At 42.5% G+C, this 18734-nt stretch overlaps 1 protein-coding gene across 8 annotated transcripts in view; it reads left to right on the top strand.

The window, feature by feature from the left end:
- FBXO16 (F-box protein 16) overlaps positions 1 to 18734 on the top strand; it is a 33899-nt gene that overhangs the window by 2161 nt on the left and 13004 nt on the right. For 3 of the 8 annotated variants that reach the window (XM_015859885.2, XM_032443766.1, XM_032443764.1), the window contains exons 2-6: positions 4769 to 4911; positions 9522 to 9557; positions 15787 to 15993; positions 17279 to 17443; positions 18302 to 18504. In XM_015859885.2, coding sequence (XP_015715371.1) covers positions 4816 to 4911; positions 9522 to 9557; positions 15787 to 15993; positions 17279 to 17443; positions 18302 to 18504 — 707 coding nt within the window. In that variant the 5' untranslated portion in view covers positions 4769 to 4815. Of the gene's footprint in view, positions 1 to 215; positions 318 to 3391; positions 3806 to 4768; positions 4912 to 9521; positions 9558 to 15786; positions 15994 to 17278; positions 17444 to 18301; positions 18505 to 18734 lie in introns of those variants that run through there. The other 5 variants (XM_015859886.2, XM_015859888.2, XM_015859889.2 and 2 more) reach the window with 5 other exon arrangements.

Here is an 18734-nt window from a genome sequence, read left to right as displayed (position 1 = left end):
GATGTAAGAGTCTTCATGTTTTTTACAGTGAGGGTGGTGAGGCACTGGCACAGGTTGCCCAGGCTCATGATGGATACCCCATCTCTGGAGACACCCAGGTTAGGCTGGATGGAGCTCTGAGTTTCTGATGGAGCTGTAGGTGTCCCAGTTTATTGCAAGGGATTTGGACCAGGTGGCCCTGGAGGGTCCCTTCCAACTCTAATGATTACGTCATTCTATGACCTCTGTGATGCAGACAAAGAGAAAAGCGGTCAGATACAGATGCCAGCAGTGAGGGGAGATCACTGAGCTTATTGGAGCATTGGAGACCAGGAAAGGTACCAGTGCTTTGGGCTGAATGGGAAAGAGGGGATTGAGTATGAAAGTTAAAGCAATGCAGCAAGCCTGCTGGCAATGGTGTGGAGGAGCACGAGGGGCTTGGGGACTGATCAAGGAGAACCTCTCCATTGTAAATCATTTGGAAATCATTGCAAATAAGCAGTTAACCGGCTGCCCTTCTCTTGCCACCCTTCTCTGTGTCCCGCTAAGTACCTGTTTCACTTTAATTCTTCTCTCCAGGCCTATCCTTTTGAGTTTTATTCTGTGTTGAAATCCCTATGGTTTGGCCTGTATTTCAGCTCAGCTTTCTGTTACTGCCTTTTAGACTTATTTTATCCATGACATTAATCAGTGCATTGTTTATTGGTGATAAACTAATTTACATTAAAAATGACTTACTTGTCTGAGCTTTAGATTCATGCAGAAATCTGTGTATTCAAAGCTAAATACAACTGCACCATTGTCATCACATCAATTAATGTGATTAGATAAGAAAGGCATTGAGTGCACCAAGCTGTATGGAACCCCAAAGGCTTATTGCTATAGAGATGTGGTCAAAAACATTAGTAAAATGGGTCTGCTTCTGAAAGGCTTATTTTAAGTATGGTTTGTACAAAGCTCTGGAATGCCATTCAATAGGGTTAATCCGGCTACAGGGAATGATTCCAACGCCCTTAGTTAATATGATATGATCATTATGTATTGCTAATCTTTCCTGAATACAATTAGGCTTTTTTCAATCGAGGGCTTGACCAAACTTGTAGTGAAATCAGTGAAAGCATTTCTGTTGGCTTCAGCTGGATTTTGATCAGTCGTGAAACTATTTGGCTATTTTAGGCAATGCCACTCACATTTCCTTCCCTATCAAACTCATATATGCCACCTTCAGACATAACAAAAAGCACAAACCTCTTGGATGCCCTCTCAGTTTATCCCTTTGTTCAGACTCACATTTTAACCATTCCTAGGTACTCTCTGGCTCGAGTAACCCATGAAGAAGTATCATCAAACCCTTGTTTTCTTTGCATGCTTGTGAAGACAGCAAGTGAAGCTATCATGGAATCATTGTACCTTTTGTGTTTGAAGGGACCCTTAAGTGCTGCCTTGTGTCCAGCCAGCTCCACCAGTACCCATAAGAATCATAGAATCATAGATTTACCCAGGTTGGAAAAGACATTGAAGATCATCAAGTCCAATCGCAGCCTAACCAGTACCCTAACTCTAAAAACCCTACACTAAATCATATCCCTGAGTACCACATCCAAAAGGCTCTTAAACACAACCAGGGATGGCGATTCAACCACCCCCCTGGGGAGCCTATTCCAGTACCTAACTACCCTTTCTGTAAGTCTTTTTTGGTAGGGCTGCACTCAATTCTCATCAAAAGCTCTAAAGAAGCTAAGATATATCATTAATTTCCATGCTCTCAGGGCTTATTAACCCATTGTAGTAGAAGATCAGATTGATTTACATGGTTTCTTCTTGACAAATAAAGCTTGATTCTTGGTCCCCTGCTTATTACATAGGGCTGTAGTTAAATTATTTGCTTCAGAAGCTTTGTTCAGGATTTGTCCAATGATGAGGTGATGAGATGAGGTGTCCAATGCTCATTTCTCCTGCAGGTCTTCTCCCTTTTTGACATTTGAGCTCTACCAGGCTTACCTGCTTTCTGCAGGTTGTACAACACAATTACTTTGCAACAGCTGGAGATCCCCAAACCTGGTGGTGTGAAGTTAGTCAAACACAGCCAACATGAAAACATTGTGTATGCTCACACAACTTCGTCCTTTGTCCTTCTGCCCTCAAATCTCATTTGCACTGGTACTTACATCTGCCACCCACTCCTCATTGCCTTTTTACTTTTCTTGTTAGAAGGATTTTTTATATGTTTAACCTCATGCATCAATAGCTGCCCCTCTCTGGGCAATGAACACTTTCCATACGTATATTTAAAGCCTAGTTTCTCATTAACATCATCTCATATCCTTTGCCGGTTGGACATTTCCAGATCAGCTGATCATGATTCATTTCATCCCAGGATACGTGAAGAACAAGCTAGAACAATCTCTGGAATGTTATTTTGGGCAACCAGTCCATAGATAAGGACCATTGCAGAAGAAACATGGGGCCTGAGCTAAACACCTTGACACCCACAGGTCTGCAACCAGAGTTTGTGCTCAGCAAACCGGCTGCTGCAGCCACCTCGGCATCATATCACAGATTAACACTGCTCAGAGTTACTCTACACTGTTGTAGGAGCAGAATTAGCTGTTAATCCTACTAGGGCTGGGGGGGGGTTAGGGTGAAGACAAGAGCTACTGGTTTTCCTCTTGAAAGCAAAGGGAGATAAGGAGGGATAGCATGGTAGTGTGCTGTGCACTAATAGGTTATCCGTTTGGCTATGCTCATCTTTTTGCCTGATGGTACCTGCCTTTGCAGGCCTGTTTACACGTTGGATTCAAATACCAACTGCAATTCCAACAAACAGGTTTATGGCATATACAGCAGGGGACGTGACTTCAGCCAATTGTGTTGCGAGCCACATTTTTGGCACATAAGCAGCACAAGAGGGTCCAAAGGCACTGCTGTTTCTTTGGGCTATGGGCTTGTTCATGTGCCAGCTCGGTGAGATGTTTTCTGAATTGCAGCTGTCCCAACACCAAGAAAGCGCTGCCTGCATAGGAGAGGCAAATGGGAGCATGAATCCTGGCTTGGGAGTGTGCTGCGGTGACAACTGATGGCTTTGTGACTAATGTAGAAGGTTGTCCCTGAAAAACAGGACACGGTTGCCAGAACCTGTTTTTTTTTTGGCAGAGCAGCTATTTCTCTAACTCGTAATGTTGTATTTCTGTGTGTTGAAAAGGGCAGGGGCTCTATAGAGAAACAAAACAACACGGAAAGTGATTGTAATGCAGATCCATAATGCAACCAGTGAGTTGCACAAGAAGCTTCTAACATTTGCCAACTACTGAATCCGAGGATTTGAAGCCTTTGGAAGCCTTTTAACAGCTTCTCTGTGGGAAGTTTAAATTCCTGGGCATATCATAAGTTATTTGAGCATCTCTACCAAAAGAAAGAAAGAACTCACACCGCTGGGTTGTTAAAGATTAATCTTCCATTATTATAGACGGGAACATTGTCTGGGTAAGGAAAGAAGGACTGGGCTTTCAGGAAGATGTATTTTGTGAGCCTTAGAGCTGCATTATCTATAAAGGTGTTTGTTGTATGGAGTCGGAGGTGCTTGGATACACAGTAGGCTGACAACACGATGTTGCATTCATTTAGTGCCGAGTTTCCTTTTCTTTCATTCCTAAAGTCCACTTTGCCATCATGAAGCTTCTAAACAGTTTGAAGTGTTTGCAGAACCATTACCTAATAACTGTATGAAAGAAGTAGAGATTTATGTATTTTTTAATGTTAGAAAGAAGTGATTTGGTTTTCACGCTGCTGCAGTTTAAAGCTCCAGTGTGGAAATTGGATCTCTGAGGTGAGCAGCGACATTATCCTGCTGAATCCATCTGTGGGATGGAGGATAAAGGAAAAAAAAAACCTTTTTGGGCAAAGGTCTATGAAGAAATGGAATTCCTGAACAAAGTCCAGTTTTGGATCTCACAAAAGGGAAGGGAAGATTTATGTTCAATGCCCTGTTTACTTCATGTAGGAATGTTTGTTTCAAAGAGCAGCACAGTCAATATAAACCATCCAAACCAATCTGCCTGAAGACAGGATGCTGAGAAACGTCAGTTGATTCTGAACCATTTTGATTACTTTTAGTTAAGTGTAATAGAAACAAATGGGCCCTTTGAAGCCTGGCATTATATGCCCATCAAAATCTGTAAAAAATCTAAGGCCACTTAGGTAGATGCACAGGCAATCTCCAGTTTTCAGTGCCAGCAAACAGGAAGAAATTTCATGTGCTTTCTAGTTCACTGCAAATACCCTCTTGTGATTACTTATGCAGCAAAAATCAAAGGCGCGTTCAATAACATTTGTGATGGGAAAGACTTCCTTAATTATTAATTATTGATAATTTGTTGGCACACAGATGTTTCCATTGGAAAATCTGGGCTTTGCTGTCAACTTACTATGAGTGCACAAAATAAAAAGAAGGCCTTACCCTAACTGACCTTCTGATAATTTTACTTGTATCACTGCTATGCTATGAAGTCACTGAATTGCAATCTGCAGCGATTATAGCCTGCCCAGGGAGATGGTGGAGTCGCCATCCCTGGCAGTGTTCAAGAAGCGTCTGGATAGGGAGCTAGGAGATATGGTTAGGGGTTTCCTGTAGGTATGGTAAAGGGAGGATGGTTGGACTAGATGATCTTGTAGGTCCTTTCCAACCTTGTGATTCTATGATTCTATGACTCTATGATTTGCTTTTCACTAACACGCAGTGATGGAGTTGCACAAAGGTAATGCTGGTCTTTGTTCTGTTTGGTTGTTGTAGCAGTTGGTGCTTACAAGACATTGGTAGATTCACCATCTCACCTATCGATGGCATCTGCAACTTCTAAAAACACGGATAGCCCCAAGCTACAAGTCAAGATGAGCACATGGACACCACTGTGCAACCAACTCATGAATGAGAAGGTAAGTTCTGTGTAAATGGGTTAAATTCGGAGCTACTTCTACTTGGAAAGGGTAGTCAGGCATTGGAATGCACTGCCCAGGGAGGTGGTGGAGTCACCGACCATGGGAGTGTTCAAGAAACGTTTGGATGTTGTGTTGAGGGATATGGTTTAGCTGGGAAGTATTGGTAATGGTTGGACTGGATGATCTTCTAGGTCTTTTCCAACCTTGATAACTCTGCGATTCTGTGAAATTCATGGAATCACAGAACTGTTGGGTTTGAAAAGGACTTCTGGTGTTAATCTAGTCTAACTCTCCAAGGCAAAGTCAGCTCGAGAATTTGCTCATGATCCTGTCCAGTTGGCTTTTGAATATTCACAAGCCTTAAAGCAAATTCTCAGTTTCATTTCACCAGTTCTCAAGTCTCAGGAAAAAAATAACTTATCCTTCTGGCTGTGTAAGTCGTGAGTAATGGAATCAGAACTTTGATCATTTGTTTAATATTAGGAATAAATGTATATATATCAAGCACATAGTCTTTATGAGATATACATGTGTAAAATCCGTTGCATAAAATCTGAAAGTTCTGACGTGTGCTGTTTAAAGCATATAAGCATTTAGTTGAAGTATTTTTATTTTGCTAATTAAGCCATTTTAAACAAAAATATGTATTCATTTCTTAGAGAAAGTAGCCATTCTTTTCCTGCCTTGAAAGACTTAGCCCCAGAGCAAACCCATTGTCAGTATGAGTTTCTGAGTGGCCAGTGCTCCATGTCAGTTTGCAGGAGGGACCTTGGTACCCATGCCCTGACTCCTTTGCTAAGCCTGGCCATGGTGAGGCTGGGTTGATATTTTGTTAGTTGAAGTGATGCACTGTATTTATAAATAACAAGATGCGTTTCCTGGTCTCCCACTCTGCAGGATAAATCTGGGATCTGCTAACGCAAGGAAGGTATTTTTTTATCTCATGCATCATCAGGAGAACATTCCTCCCTCAGAATTCAGTTTAAGTATCTACTGATGATTCATTGAATTTAATCCAGAGTGGGCCATTACATTACACCGTGTGACTTCCTGGATTTCTCAGGCCCTTGTTTCACACAGCTCTCTGTGTCTTGATCTCAGTACCTAGAATTTGGCTACAATGTACCTTCCACAAAAGCATACAGACTTCCTTAGGGATTATCAAGAAATGAAAATTGCATCACTTTGCTAACAATTTTTTTTTTCTTGGCTAATCTTCTACACCATTAAAAGATTAAACCTCATCTCTTGTCTGAATCCCTCTAGCATTAGCTTCCATCATCTAAATCTTCCTCTGCTAGCTTATTAAACTCTTTTGTAATGAGGGTTATTTTTTTCATTGTGGAAGTACTTTTACTCTGCTTCAAGCCAACACTTGATCTTTTTTTTGATAAACTAAACAGATTGAGCCCTTTGAAGTTCTTTCAGTTTGGCAGATTCTCCAGCCTTTGCATCATTTTAATGTCTGCTTCCTACACTCTTTATAACACATTTTTACAGACACACATCACTGGGTAATAAAGTGTGATTTGACTAGCAGTGAGTGGGTAAAAAAAAAACCTTCCTCATCTTTTTACTCCTCCACTCTTCGGGCAATGTGATGCTGCATTGTGCTACAGCAAAACTCGTAGGAGCTCAAATTGGACAGTTGTGTACTCTTGCCCTTAGGATCATAGAATCATAGAATCACCAAGGTCGGGAAAGACCTCAAATATCATCTAGTTCAACTGTCCACCTACCACCAGTATTGCCCTCTGCATCATGTCCCTAATTACTACATCTACCCTTTCCTTAAGCACCTCCAGGGATTGTGACTCCACCCTGGACAGACTGTTCCAATGCATCAGCACTCTTTCAGAGCAGAAATGTTTCCTAATATCCATCCTGAACTACCCCTGGTTTGACCTGAGGCCACCTCTTCTTTTCCCTTTGCTAGTTACCTGGAAGAAGAGGCCAACCCCCATCTCACTACAACCTTCTTTCTGGCAGTTGTAGGAAGTGATGAGGACTCCCCAGAGCCTACTCCGGGCTGAAAAACTGGAGTTTCCCCAGCTGCTCCCCATAACACTTGTGCTTCAGAGCCCTCACAGCTGCATTGCTCTTCTCTGGACACGCTCCAGGGCCTTAATGTCTTGTCTTTCTCAGCCAAGTGTCAACAGACACCCTCAGATCCTTTTTCTCTGCACAGTCTTCCAGCCATTCTGCCCCACGGCTGTAGCATTGCCTGGGGTTGTGGTGGCGAGAGTGCAGTACTTGCTTCATCCCATTGGCCTGAGCCCGGCTATCCTGCCTGTCCTCTGTAGGGCCTTCCTACCCTCAGGCTGATACTTCCTCCTTCTGTGATTCCTGCAGATTTCCCTGGATTTTCACATATGCTCACAAGTGCACTTGTCTGCATTGATGTCGGGACGCAAGATGCCTCCTGCTCTTTGTATATCCTGAATCTTGTAGCCTCCATCTATATTGTTTTGCCCTCCCTGCAGCTGTCAGAACTCATCTGTGATGTTACCACTGGGCCATGGGCAGTCATTTGCTTTGAATCCAGAATCTCCAGCAGGAGCAGACCAAAATAAATAAGGCAAAAATTAGGAAACCTTGAATTAAGCAATACTCACATTCAGAAAACCAGAGGAGGTACTGCCTTTAAGCAAGGACTGGAAATCGAGAGATTATTTGCTTTCAGTTAGTCAGAATTCTGCAGTGGGATGGAAGAGCCCCAGTGGCATTTGCAGCAGACTGGAGGGATTTGCCAGACAGCCCTGAACTGGAGCTTGTTTAAAACTATCTAAGAACACAGATGTGAGATGGCAGTTCTCAGAAGCAACCTGGGCTTTGAGCTGAATCCCAGGCCAGCCAACCTAGGTAGGGGATAGGAAAAACTTGAAGGCCTTGGAGGATAAGACAGTAAACACAGATTTGATTAACTCAGTGGATGATTATTCCAATCTGGGGCTATTTTGTTGCTAATTAATGCTTCCAAGTGCCTGGAATAGGCAGAACTTTCTAACTGAGTTGGCTTAGTTGTATCTCCAAGAATGCTGAAAGCAAATATGTGTCTTTCTTTGATCAAAGACCATTAAATTGCATTCAGTTACATAAATAGCTCCCTGCCTCACTTGAATTATCCAACTCAAAACTTAGATCTTTGACTATTCATCATTTGCTTGTGGCAAATCCCTTTCCAAGTTCAGCTTGTTCGGGCTTTTGTGTTTTTTTCACTTTGCCAAGTGTCCCACATGCAAATAACGCGAATAATAACTGTCAACATGCAAATAAAAGAAATGTCACTTTTCACCCCTCACGAGACGCTCCTGCTGAGAGAGACAGAGCTAATGCTGACAACTGCTGTACCAGACATCAGCACTGATAATGTCTTTCTCTGCAGGAACCTTCTTTGCAGGCTGTCAAAGCAATAACATGTTTGGAGTTTATAATGATCAAGCATGTTTTCCTAGTTGTGTTTAATAGCTGTTTTTATGTACAGTTATAAACTGGGCTTTTTCCTTCATCTATCTTCTGAAAAAAAGAAAAAAAAGCAATGCATCTATAGCATTTCCTCACTTGCCAGGTCACAGTCCTGAGCATAAAGGCAGTTTTGTGGTAGTGGAAAGCCACGTGCTAGTGCTTTCATATCTAGCTCCCTAAGGATAAGGTCAACATCACAAATCCTCCACTGTATTTCAATACCACTCATCCTTTTTGTTAGTTGTCACTGTAAAGAACCTAGGGACAGCATGAGCCACAACAACTAGCCTTATTAAGCCATTGCCAGAGCTCTGTGATAGCTACCCACGTTGTATCCATTCAGTTACCCAGTATTTCCAACTCAGAAGAACTGAAACCTATTGAAAAAATAAAGAAAGAATAAAGAAAGATCTATGAAGTGCAACACAGTATAATGTAAGCAACCCAGGAGGCTTAAGGAGTACTTTGATGACACAGGTCATTGAGGAGCCACCAAGGGAAGATGCTCTGCTGGTCCTCATTCTTATAAACAAGGAAGGATTGGTTGGGGATGTGTCTGATTCTGGACTCCCCCATACAAGAAAGACAAAGACTGACTGGAACAAGCCCAGTGAAGTATCACAGAAATGATCAGGAAATTGGAATATCTGACACATAGGGAAGAGTTAAGAGGTATGGGATTGTTCAGCCTGGAAAAGAAAGGCTCAGATACAGATCTTCTCAGTGTATTTGGGTACCTGATGGGAGGAGGTAAAGAACACAGAGCCAGACTTTTCTTGGTAGAATCCAGGGAAATGCCAAAAGCCAATGGCTGCAAACCGAAATGCAGGAAATTCCACTGACCATAAGAAAAAAGCATTTTTGCCATGAGGGTGGTCACACACAAGTTATTCAGAGAGACTGCAGAGTTTTCATCCAAGAAGATATTAAAAATCCAGCTGGATGTGGCCCTAAGCAACATACTGGGTTTACCCTACTGGGGACTTGGGACTTAACCATTCTCCATTCCAACTTCACCCATTTTGTGATACTGTTTCTATTTTCCAGGTTTCATAGATATTTTTTTTTTCAAAGTATATTTTTTTCTTAGCAAACACTGTATCTCCTTAAAGTATTCATTTTTAATTGTGTATGTTTTACAGGTATTTGAAGAAAGAAGAGCCCTGTTCAAAAAATGGGTAAACTTTTCCTTTTATATGTATTTAGATACAGTTGGGTTTCTGAACTTATCAAGAGATTACTGTAATGGGAATGTATAACATCCTACTTTGAAAAAGGGGTTAATCTTCCTGATAGATATGTGAAAGTGAGCTCTGCTTTTGATGAAGGCAAAGGTATACATTCTTCTTGGTGCCTCATGTCTGTACGTTTTGAACTTGGGTAATTGCATTCTTTTCACAAAACGTTCTGTAATAGGATAAGAAGCCCTCAAAAAGCCTGTGAAGTCTTCAGAAAGGATACTGGGTGTTTAGATATTGTCTTTACCTGCTAGAAAGTCTTTAAAGCTGGTAATAAATGATATCTACTGAGAGCACACATAGGGCTCCTAATGCTGTAATCACTGAACATCTCACAGTATTATGCCATTAATATCTTCATAACTTGTGTACGAGACAGGAAAGTGCTGTCATCCTGTTTTTGATGAAAAAAATGAGTTATATAGAGCCTTAAGACAGAATTTTGTGCCCCAGCCAGAGATGACTGAAATATAGGTTTGCAGGATAGGGTTTCTCTGGCTGAGTGTGTATGACTGAAACATAGGGATTTCAGCCTGACTGGTCCGGTGATCATATGCTCAGTGTACAATCAATAGAAAGAAAGCAGTGCTTCCAGAGGGTAATTCATCTCACTTAATGTAGGATGAAAGAGCAGCCCTCTAGAGATGCCTGTTTCTGTAGCCTATGAAGGGAGTCATAGCTGGCAGCTTTAAAGGAGTGCAACTCTAAGTGACTTACCCTGGAAGCAGATGGCACAGCATGTGATGGCAAAATATCTGCAACACCTGAAATATTACATTGTCCTTAGTCTTTTATGAGTAAAAACCTATATAATTATGGGAAAGTAGCTGTAATCTGCTCAGTCTCCTATGCAAAGAGGAGTGCAGACTCAATGATTTTATTGCAATAAATGAGTGGATGTATTAAAGCAGTGACTGTATGGCTGAGCCCTATGCACATCTTTATAAATGGAACCACAGAACCAGGTACATTGTTACATATGGCACTCAGGCTAAAATGAAATGTGAAAATAATGCTCTTTGAGAAAGGATATTTGCACAGTAACTTTGTGTGAACTATGATGCTCATTCTTTATGCCTAATAGGGCATTTGTGTGGAAGCTTTTTGCATATGAACTGTTTCTTACAGACAAGCATTTTGATTTTAAGTTCATGCAGATTATTCATCTTTATAGTAAATACACCACCCATACCTTGTTGATTTGTGTGCCTTTTGATAACAAGGGTTTAAACAAAAGCCAGGAGAACAAAATAACTGGATGATTGTTCACCTTTTAACATGAGAGCCGGTAACTGATAGACTGCAAATCTATTGCTTGAAAACTGCTGTGTGTTTTAGTATGTCTGTGGTATATATGCTGGTAAAAAATGTTGCTGGAACCCTCGCTGAAAGAGACAGAATATGGAAATAACCTCCCCCAAACACAACACAAGAGTTTAATCGTCTTCTGAAAGGTTAAATACCTGACCCTCATCTGACTCTTGATTAGTACTTCTCATCGTGCTCCTTTGGAGTTAATTCTCCTTGTGCTTCTGTCATCCATCATACCAATGAAAAGGGTGTGGAAAGCACAAAAGCTGTTCTTAACTCCCTTCAAAGCCTTTGGAATTACGTGGTATGCAAAGCCTAGGGCACCCTGAGTTCGGGAGAAACTTTATCAAGAAATCGCAGTGCTTTGGCAGGGCTTGTTACACTGATTCACACAGTCCTCTCAATGTGCACTCAGGAAGTATGGACTAGATGACACTGCTGCAGATTGGGTTTGTACGGCTGAGAATCCACACTGAGTGTAGTTACAAATGGCTTATTGTGAAACTATGGGAAACTGAAATATCCCATAGGCAGAACCATTGCTGGTGTTGTACCATGCATTGTGAGGTGCTTCTGAGGATGGTCTCAGGTCCAGGAAATTTGAAAACCATCTGTTTACTCTATGGAAGACGAAGAAAAGGTGTCGTAACATCTTTACAATAACAGATTAAAGCACACCAAAAAGAAGGGAATCATCTGATCTCTGTGTTCACGTTGGATAGGATAAGAAATAATGGGCTTGTATCTCAATTATGGAGATACAATTTAGACACCAGTAAAATTTACAGCTAATTCACTGCTGCAATAGCTTGCCTTGGGGGCTAAGGGGTGGAACATACATACATGAATGCATACATAAGATAAACTCTGCTGCTGTCTTTCAGGTGAAACACTCCTGGGAAAGGGTTAATGTTTCTCTGTTTCTCTTTGTTTTCTTCTAGTTGCTATTCTATATTGCACCTGGGGCAGATACCTTGATGTACTCCCTCTCAGCTTCCCTTTCTGCTGTGTTCTCAATACTGCAAGCCAAATTTCCTCCCATTAATCTAAAAAACACAAAATCATTTTGCTTTACCTTAACACTCAATGCTATCATGCTGACATGCAGGTTAGTAAGGAATCAATGAAGCTAGGGTTGAACTTGTCTATTAAGACACAAGTGTTTCCATGTGATCAGAGTGTCTCAGATTCTGCTATAGCCAAATGAGATGTGGACAAATCAGGGAGCCCTAACAATGATTCAGCTCACCTCATGGGTTACATCTTGTCGGGGTTCCAGTTAATTCATGGCAAGAAACCACTTGAGAGGAGCCAAGGCTCTGGGGAGACCTGAGAGTGGCCTTTCAGTACTAAAGGGGCCTGTAAGAAGGAAGGGGACAGGCTCTTTAGCAGCGTCTGTTGTGATAGGATAAGGGGAAAATGGTTTTGAAATAAAAGAGGGGAGATTTAGATTTCATATGAGGAGAAGGTCTTTTTTGATAAGAGGCAATGAAGCACTGGAATGGATTGCCAGAGAGGTGGCATCCTTGGACATACCCACATCAGGCTGGATGGGGCTGTGAGCACCGATGGAGCTGTGAGTTTCCCTGCTCATTGCAGGGATGGGACAGGTGGCCTTTAAAGGTGCCCTCCAACTCAAACAATTCTATGATTCTATGTATGGACATCGGGTGCTGCCTCCTTCATCCCTTCTCTTCTAACTTATGCTTCCAAGTAGATCACTGCTTTGGGGCTGGGAGAAGGTGGTTGAGGAGGCAAAAATTGCTTCTGCTGAGCGGAACCATCCATCTACTTGCAAGTTATTCTACCTTAATGTGTTCCAGAAGGGCAGTATTGACTTGGGAGTTCTGTGCTATGTTTGCAGAGCACAGGGCTGCCTGCGTGTGATTGTAACCCTTTGAACTCACGTCAATATGCTGGGCTGGAGGTGAGGATTATGTCCCAATTCAGTGGCTAGTTGAAGTTAGTAAAACAACCTGCCTGTTAGAGCGGAGAGGGGCCTCTTTAGGTTAAGCGGCAGAGCTTCTGTTCTTCAGCACTGAGGTCCTGGGCTCTCCCCTTGGTGTCAGGCTGCATTATTTGTGTGTGTGCACTCATGGATTAATCGTAAACTGATCGCAGTACAGGCTGGGCACTCTGCATTCCCTGGTGCAACAGTCGGTAGCCTTATGTCACGCAGTCCCCAGGGAGACATTGTTCTCCAGGGCTTGGGGAAAGACACTGAAAAGGAAAAATGTTCCTGGCTGCGGATTGAGAAGGTGCAGTCCCTTGAAAAGGGGAATCCGGTCTGACTGGTTGGGTTGCTGTAATCACATGCAAGGGGAGGAACTGCGAAGAAAGGCGGCCAAATGTGGGATGGGGACATGCTTGTTAATACTGGAAAAGAGACAAATTATGCCTACTTAAATACTTGGCTGCTGCTGAATGCAGTGGAGAAGAAGCCGTGTGTTCCCATGATCCTGAAAGGATGACACTGATTTAGTGGAGTCTCCCATGCCGTGTAAGCTCAGGCTGAGGATGCTGGAAGGAATTGCTCCATAGCAAAGCTGTGGCAGAATGGGAAGAGTTAAATGGACTCAAATATTCTGTCTCTCTGAAAGAGAATCTGTTTTTCCTTTGATCAGTTCACTCAGTCTCTTGGTGTGGAAGGGAAGGAGCCAGTTACCCCCTTGTCTCTGGAACTTGAGAGAAATTTACCTTATTTAATAGATGATTGCAGATCGTTTAATGAGAAAAGGATGCAGCTGTGGTCATGAATAAGGAGTCTGTGCAACAGAAGCTCTTCCCTCTCAACCACAAGACAGAAAAAAACCTTTGACATCAAACTGAAAGTGAGGAAGTCACAGGCAAAAACTCCTCTGCCCCCCTGCAGTGCATCTTCACCTGAATCTGGATTCTTAGAGCACACATCTCTAAGTGCTGACAGCCGAAGTCCTGCTTCAGTTTTTGCTTATTGCTAAACTCCATTACAGGTGAAAGTTGTATGCAAAGTAGGGAGGGGAGGGAAAGGGTGTATTCCTTAATTCGCTGTCTGTTTGTGTATGAAAAGACTCGGACATTTGGGAGCTTTCTTTGGCTTTTTGTCTGGGTTCTCAGGAATGGTTCCAGCCCTTCTTGTCCTTGCTGACCTACATGAAGGTCTTGTAAAGGTGTCTGCAAGAAGGAGCAGACCTATTTACTGCTCGCAGCTTATTGTCCTATTCTGGAATTAAATGCATCCGGGTAAAAATAAAGAAAGAAACAAAAAGTTCTGTAAGGTGATCTATGAAGAAATTACCTCTCAGTTACTGCTCATCTGCACAGTCCATTTTAGACCATAATTCTGCTGGTCCTCCAGTTCACCATCATTTTTTGGTGTGGAAACAGAGAGAAAAAGAAGATTAAATTTGTAATCCATTTTATTCTGAAAGAGAAGGGAAAGGAAGGGAATTGGGCATTGCATCTACCCAGCTCTTCATAAACACATGTATATGATTCTATACTTCTGATTCTATGATTCTATATATGTGCATCTATATATGAAAATGCATACATATGTGTGTGTGTATGTATATATATGAAGAGTTGTACGGGTTTTTTTCTGACAGCCAATTTTAATTTGTGGAGACCATGTTTAAATAAGTTCTTCAAATGCCCCTGGGGTTAAATGCAGAAATAACTCTGCTGTGATTTGACCCATGGAGGGCAAGTTGTCATCTATGGAAAGCTGACTTTAGGAAACAGAAAGAGGAACGTGTGTTAAAGGTATGGCCAATGCGTGAGAAAGAAAGAAGCAGGGGGAGGCAGCATTCCCCAGACAGACCCAGTTCTTTAAGAACTTGCCCTTTGTAAGGAAGGGGAATTGGGTTCACAGTGCTCTCGCTGTGCTAGGAATCTGCACTCTGCCTCTTGAAGTCCACCTTTCTCTGTACCATTCTGCTGCCAGCAGTTCCCACTGGGGATTCCAGTTGGCGCTGACTAAATGGTCCTCTGCCACGTCCTCCCTGCTGGCACTCCATGCTGCCCTCGCAGCCAGGACTGCTCCTGCAGGTTTTGAGACAGATTGCACAGATTGTGGCGATGAGGTCAGTCTCCTCCCAGGAGATTTCTGCTGACAGGGCCCTTTCCATTCCCTGCTATCAACACAGGCTAAACACCAGGTACGGCCGCATTGCTCCCACCCTGTTTACACAGCTCTCCCCCACTCTGCTCAGTGCAGTGCTGTTGTTGCGATAAGTGCTTATGTGGTTAAGTGCTCATTTCTTCCCACAGTGAGGTCCAACTGTTTTCCTCCTCCTCTTTAGATATCTGTCATAAGCACTGAATTGCCATGAAAAATCTATGACTGTGCTGCCAGATCTGTGTCACATTTTCCTTGGGAGATGCAGGGAACTGATGTAGTTTCTCTTTGCTACTTTGCAAGGCAATGGGGATTTCTCTCTTGTGCAGATCTTGGGAATAAATACTTCACAAACTGTGAGGCACTCAAACACTGCAGTTTTGGGGGCCATATATGGGTCAGGGTAGGTGAGGAAGCAGCAGTCAATTTAGGACTTAATCCTGTAAACACACACCTGAGTTTCCTTTTCATGACTGAAGCCACGTTTCCAAACTGATCCTAGGTTCTGAGAGTCTTGTGAGGATGACTGTGTCCTGGACAAGGTCATCCTGGATCCTTTGAGGATTATAAATCATATATTATGTGGCTTCAGAGTTTCTTTTAATGTAGCCTCTCCATTTGTTCCCAGTTCCTACGTGCTTTGATATTGAGTGAGTCACCAAAAGCTGCTGCTTGGGCACTTTCCCTTGCCTTGCGTGTGTGATTTATTTTAGCAAGCTGAATCTCTGGTTTCTCAAAACCTGGAACTCTTTTCTTCAGTTTATCAAGTGGACAGATGGTCAGAGGCAGAAGATCCTGGTGGACCAGTTGGATCTTTGCTCCCTGTCACTGCAGAAGTTCTGTGCCAAGCAGCTACAGGATCGAATTCCCATCGAAGCTCTAGATTTTACCATGAAGCTTCCTAGAGTGCTGACCTTATACATCTTCTCCTTCCTGGACCCACGGAGCCTCTGTCGATGTGCACAGGTGAAAACAACAACTAGATTCAAAGTCAGGTCAAGAAAGGCAAAAAAGGAAATAGCAGTAGGTTACAATAAAGTTGTAGGAAGGCAAGAATGCCTTCTGACCTGGCACCCTGGTGCTATATGGTTAGCGACACTTGTATGAGATAGAACACAACACTTCCCCAGATCCTAAATTAAATCAAATCAAGTCAATGTTTATGAAAGCAAAGAGTAACTCTGGGAGCTCTGCTCTAAGCCATTTAACAAGTGGCAGTTTACAAGGCTGACTGTTCTCAAGAAGGAGGCCTGGTGCTTTCTGAAAACCATGTTCTTTGAAGTACCTTGTACAACGTGCAGAATCATTAATTGCTTTAAGACGTATCAGCCCATGGTAGTTGCAAAGAAGCGCATACATTGCTTTAAGAAAAATAGAATAGAAAAATAAGAAAAAAAAAAAATGAAGTGCTGGATGTGCAGAAGCAGAGAAGTTATCGATGTGTTTTTGAGCACGCTGTCTAAGGATTCAGTCTGCTGATATGTTTTTATGGCTTGAAGTGATCCCCAAGCTACTTCTGAATGAATAAACTCAAATATGGGTGACACGATTACTGCACTTACAAACATAGTACTCCATATATTACTGCTAATACATCAAAATCTCAGGTTGTTTAAAGCTTTCTCTAGTATCTCTCTCCAACAGTTCATTTTTTATGTAGATGATCCACAGATATTCATGCACAGACAGAGAGAAAATAGATTAGGATATGAGAAAGGAAGGTCCTCACAGTGCTACTTCTGTCATATCTTTGAATAGTTGCTGTTATAAGCACAACTGTGCAAACTAATTATGCTTGCCCTTAGGCTGGAAGAAGTATTGTATGCAAGGTGACTGTGCAATGGACAATAAAAGCAGAACATGAGTAGGGAGAAAACAGAATATGTCTATCAGACCAGGAGGGGTTATTTCCCTGTTTTTGACATCAAAATGCAATAAAGGGTTTATTCCAACTCCTATGCACTTACTGGGTAGAAATGTAGGAAATTGCCCTCAATAAGCTGAAGTCTTTCCTTTTGGCTAGTGATTTTTAGAGCATTTCACCCTGCACTGGAGATCAGCCAACAAACAATGAGCAAATCATGAGGAAATTTGGGTTTATGTGGAGTGCAAACAGCACTGAAATACTGTGTTAGTTTAAGGACGTAGGGGAACTGCATCCACGGGAGATAAACCTCCAGCTGTAACCTGAGATATCTGAAACCCCAAGATGTTGATCTACTCTTATATGTGGTTTACTGGTCATCCACAGGTGAGCTGGCACTGGAAGAACCTGTCTGAACTGGATCAGCTCTGGATGAAGAAGTGCCTGCGTTTTGGCTGGTACATCAACTTCGTTCCAACCCCCTTTGAGCAAGGAATCTGGAAGAGACATTACATTGAAATGGTGAATGAGCTCCATGTTACAAGACCAAAGGTATATACCTAACACCTCTGGAAATGTTCTATGCCAGTTATAATAGTCTGGGCTAGTAGAGTCCCTAACTTGTAAACTAACTATGTTCTCCCACTAATAAGAAGGAATATATGTAATTTTAAACTCATGTGTTGCTGTGTGGTCTGCTTTCCCTCATCCATCCCTGGTAGGGGTGAAGGGGAATGAAAATCTCAGAGGTTAGGAGGGAAGCAGCCACCAAGGTCTCCCTCTCCTCCCATCCTCTCTTCAGATTCTGGAATAATCCTCTAAATTTCTCTCTTCAGCACTCCAGGCTGTTCCCCTCTCTTCTCCAGGTCACAGGGAATATGATAGCCTGCCTCTATCTGATAAGCAGGAGTGGGGAGCCCAGCATTGACCCTGCTGAAGTTTCAGAGTCAGTCTAGCTGGTAGAAAGCTAAAAGAAACTCACACATTCTGCCTTTTATAGGCCTTGGTGTTATCTCATTCTGTCTTCTTCAAAAGTGGCAGGGTCGTTTTGGGAAGTGGAGCATTGCTCCAAAGCAACCGGTTTGTCTTGAGATTCACTGATCCAGATCCCTCGTTTGTGGGACTGTGAAGGAGAGAATCTTCTGCCTTGAATTCAAAACTCAGGCCTCTAAATCTAGCCAAACTCCCTCATAGGCTGTCTCTGAGGCCAGTGCATGAAGCCAATGCAACTCAGCTCATCTAAGTGCACTGCGCAATGGGACTTGCATTGCCAGAGTGCCTGTTTCTGTCCATTGAGTTAATACCTAGTTCTTACAAATCTGAGGTTAGGTAAAATGAGTCAAATTTTCACTGAAGGATAAAATTAATCTTTTAAGAAATTAATTTTCTTCTTTTAATGTCTCTCATTAGACTGATTCGAAGGATGAGTGTGTAGTTACCAAAGCGCAAAAGATGAGAAGCAACACTCCAGAGGCAAAGCTTTCAGCACCAGAGAAGACTAGAAAGAAGAAAAAAGAAATCCCACCATGGCGTTCATCAGACAGGCACCCTAAAGACACCATGCGATTCAACTGCCTCAACAACTACGATCCCATTGAACAGGCTAGGCAGGTGTAAGAGGCTTTGTCTCTGCCTTTTTGCTTTTTCTGTGTTAACTGAGTATGTCTGTGTCCTTTGCAAGTTCCCTCTGCCTGTGCTTCATGCTTCCTGGAAGCCTTGTAGTTCTCCAGCTTGGCTGCAAACCCAAGCTAGCACACTGTGCTACCCTTTTGCCTTTGCTGATATTGGTCTTGATCCTCTTCTGGTTGCAGCTTCACTGCTTTGCATCCTTTAAGCACTGTGC

This window comes from Coturnix japonica, chromosome 3, assembly GCF_001577835.2.
Source record: "Coturnix japonica isolate 7356 chromosome 3, Coturnix japonica 2.1, whole genome shotgun sequence".
NCBI lineage: Eukaryota > Metazoa > Chordata > Aves > Galliformes > Phasianidae > Coturnix > Coturnix japonica.
Note: the sequence above shows the minus strand (reverse complement) of the source record. Positions and strands in the feature narration are given on the sequence as shown.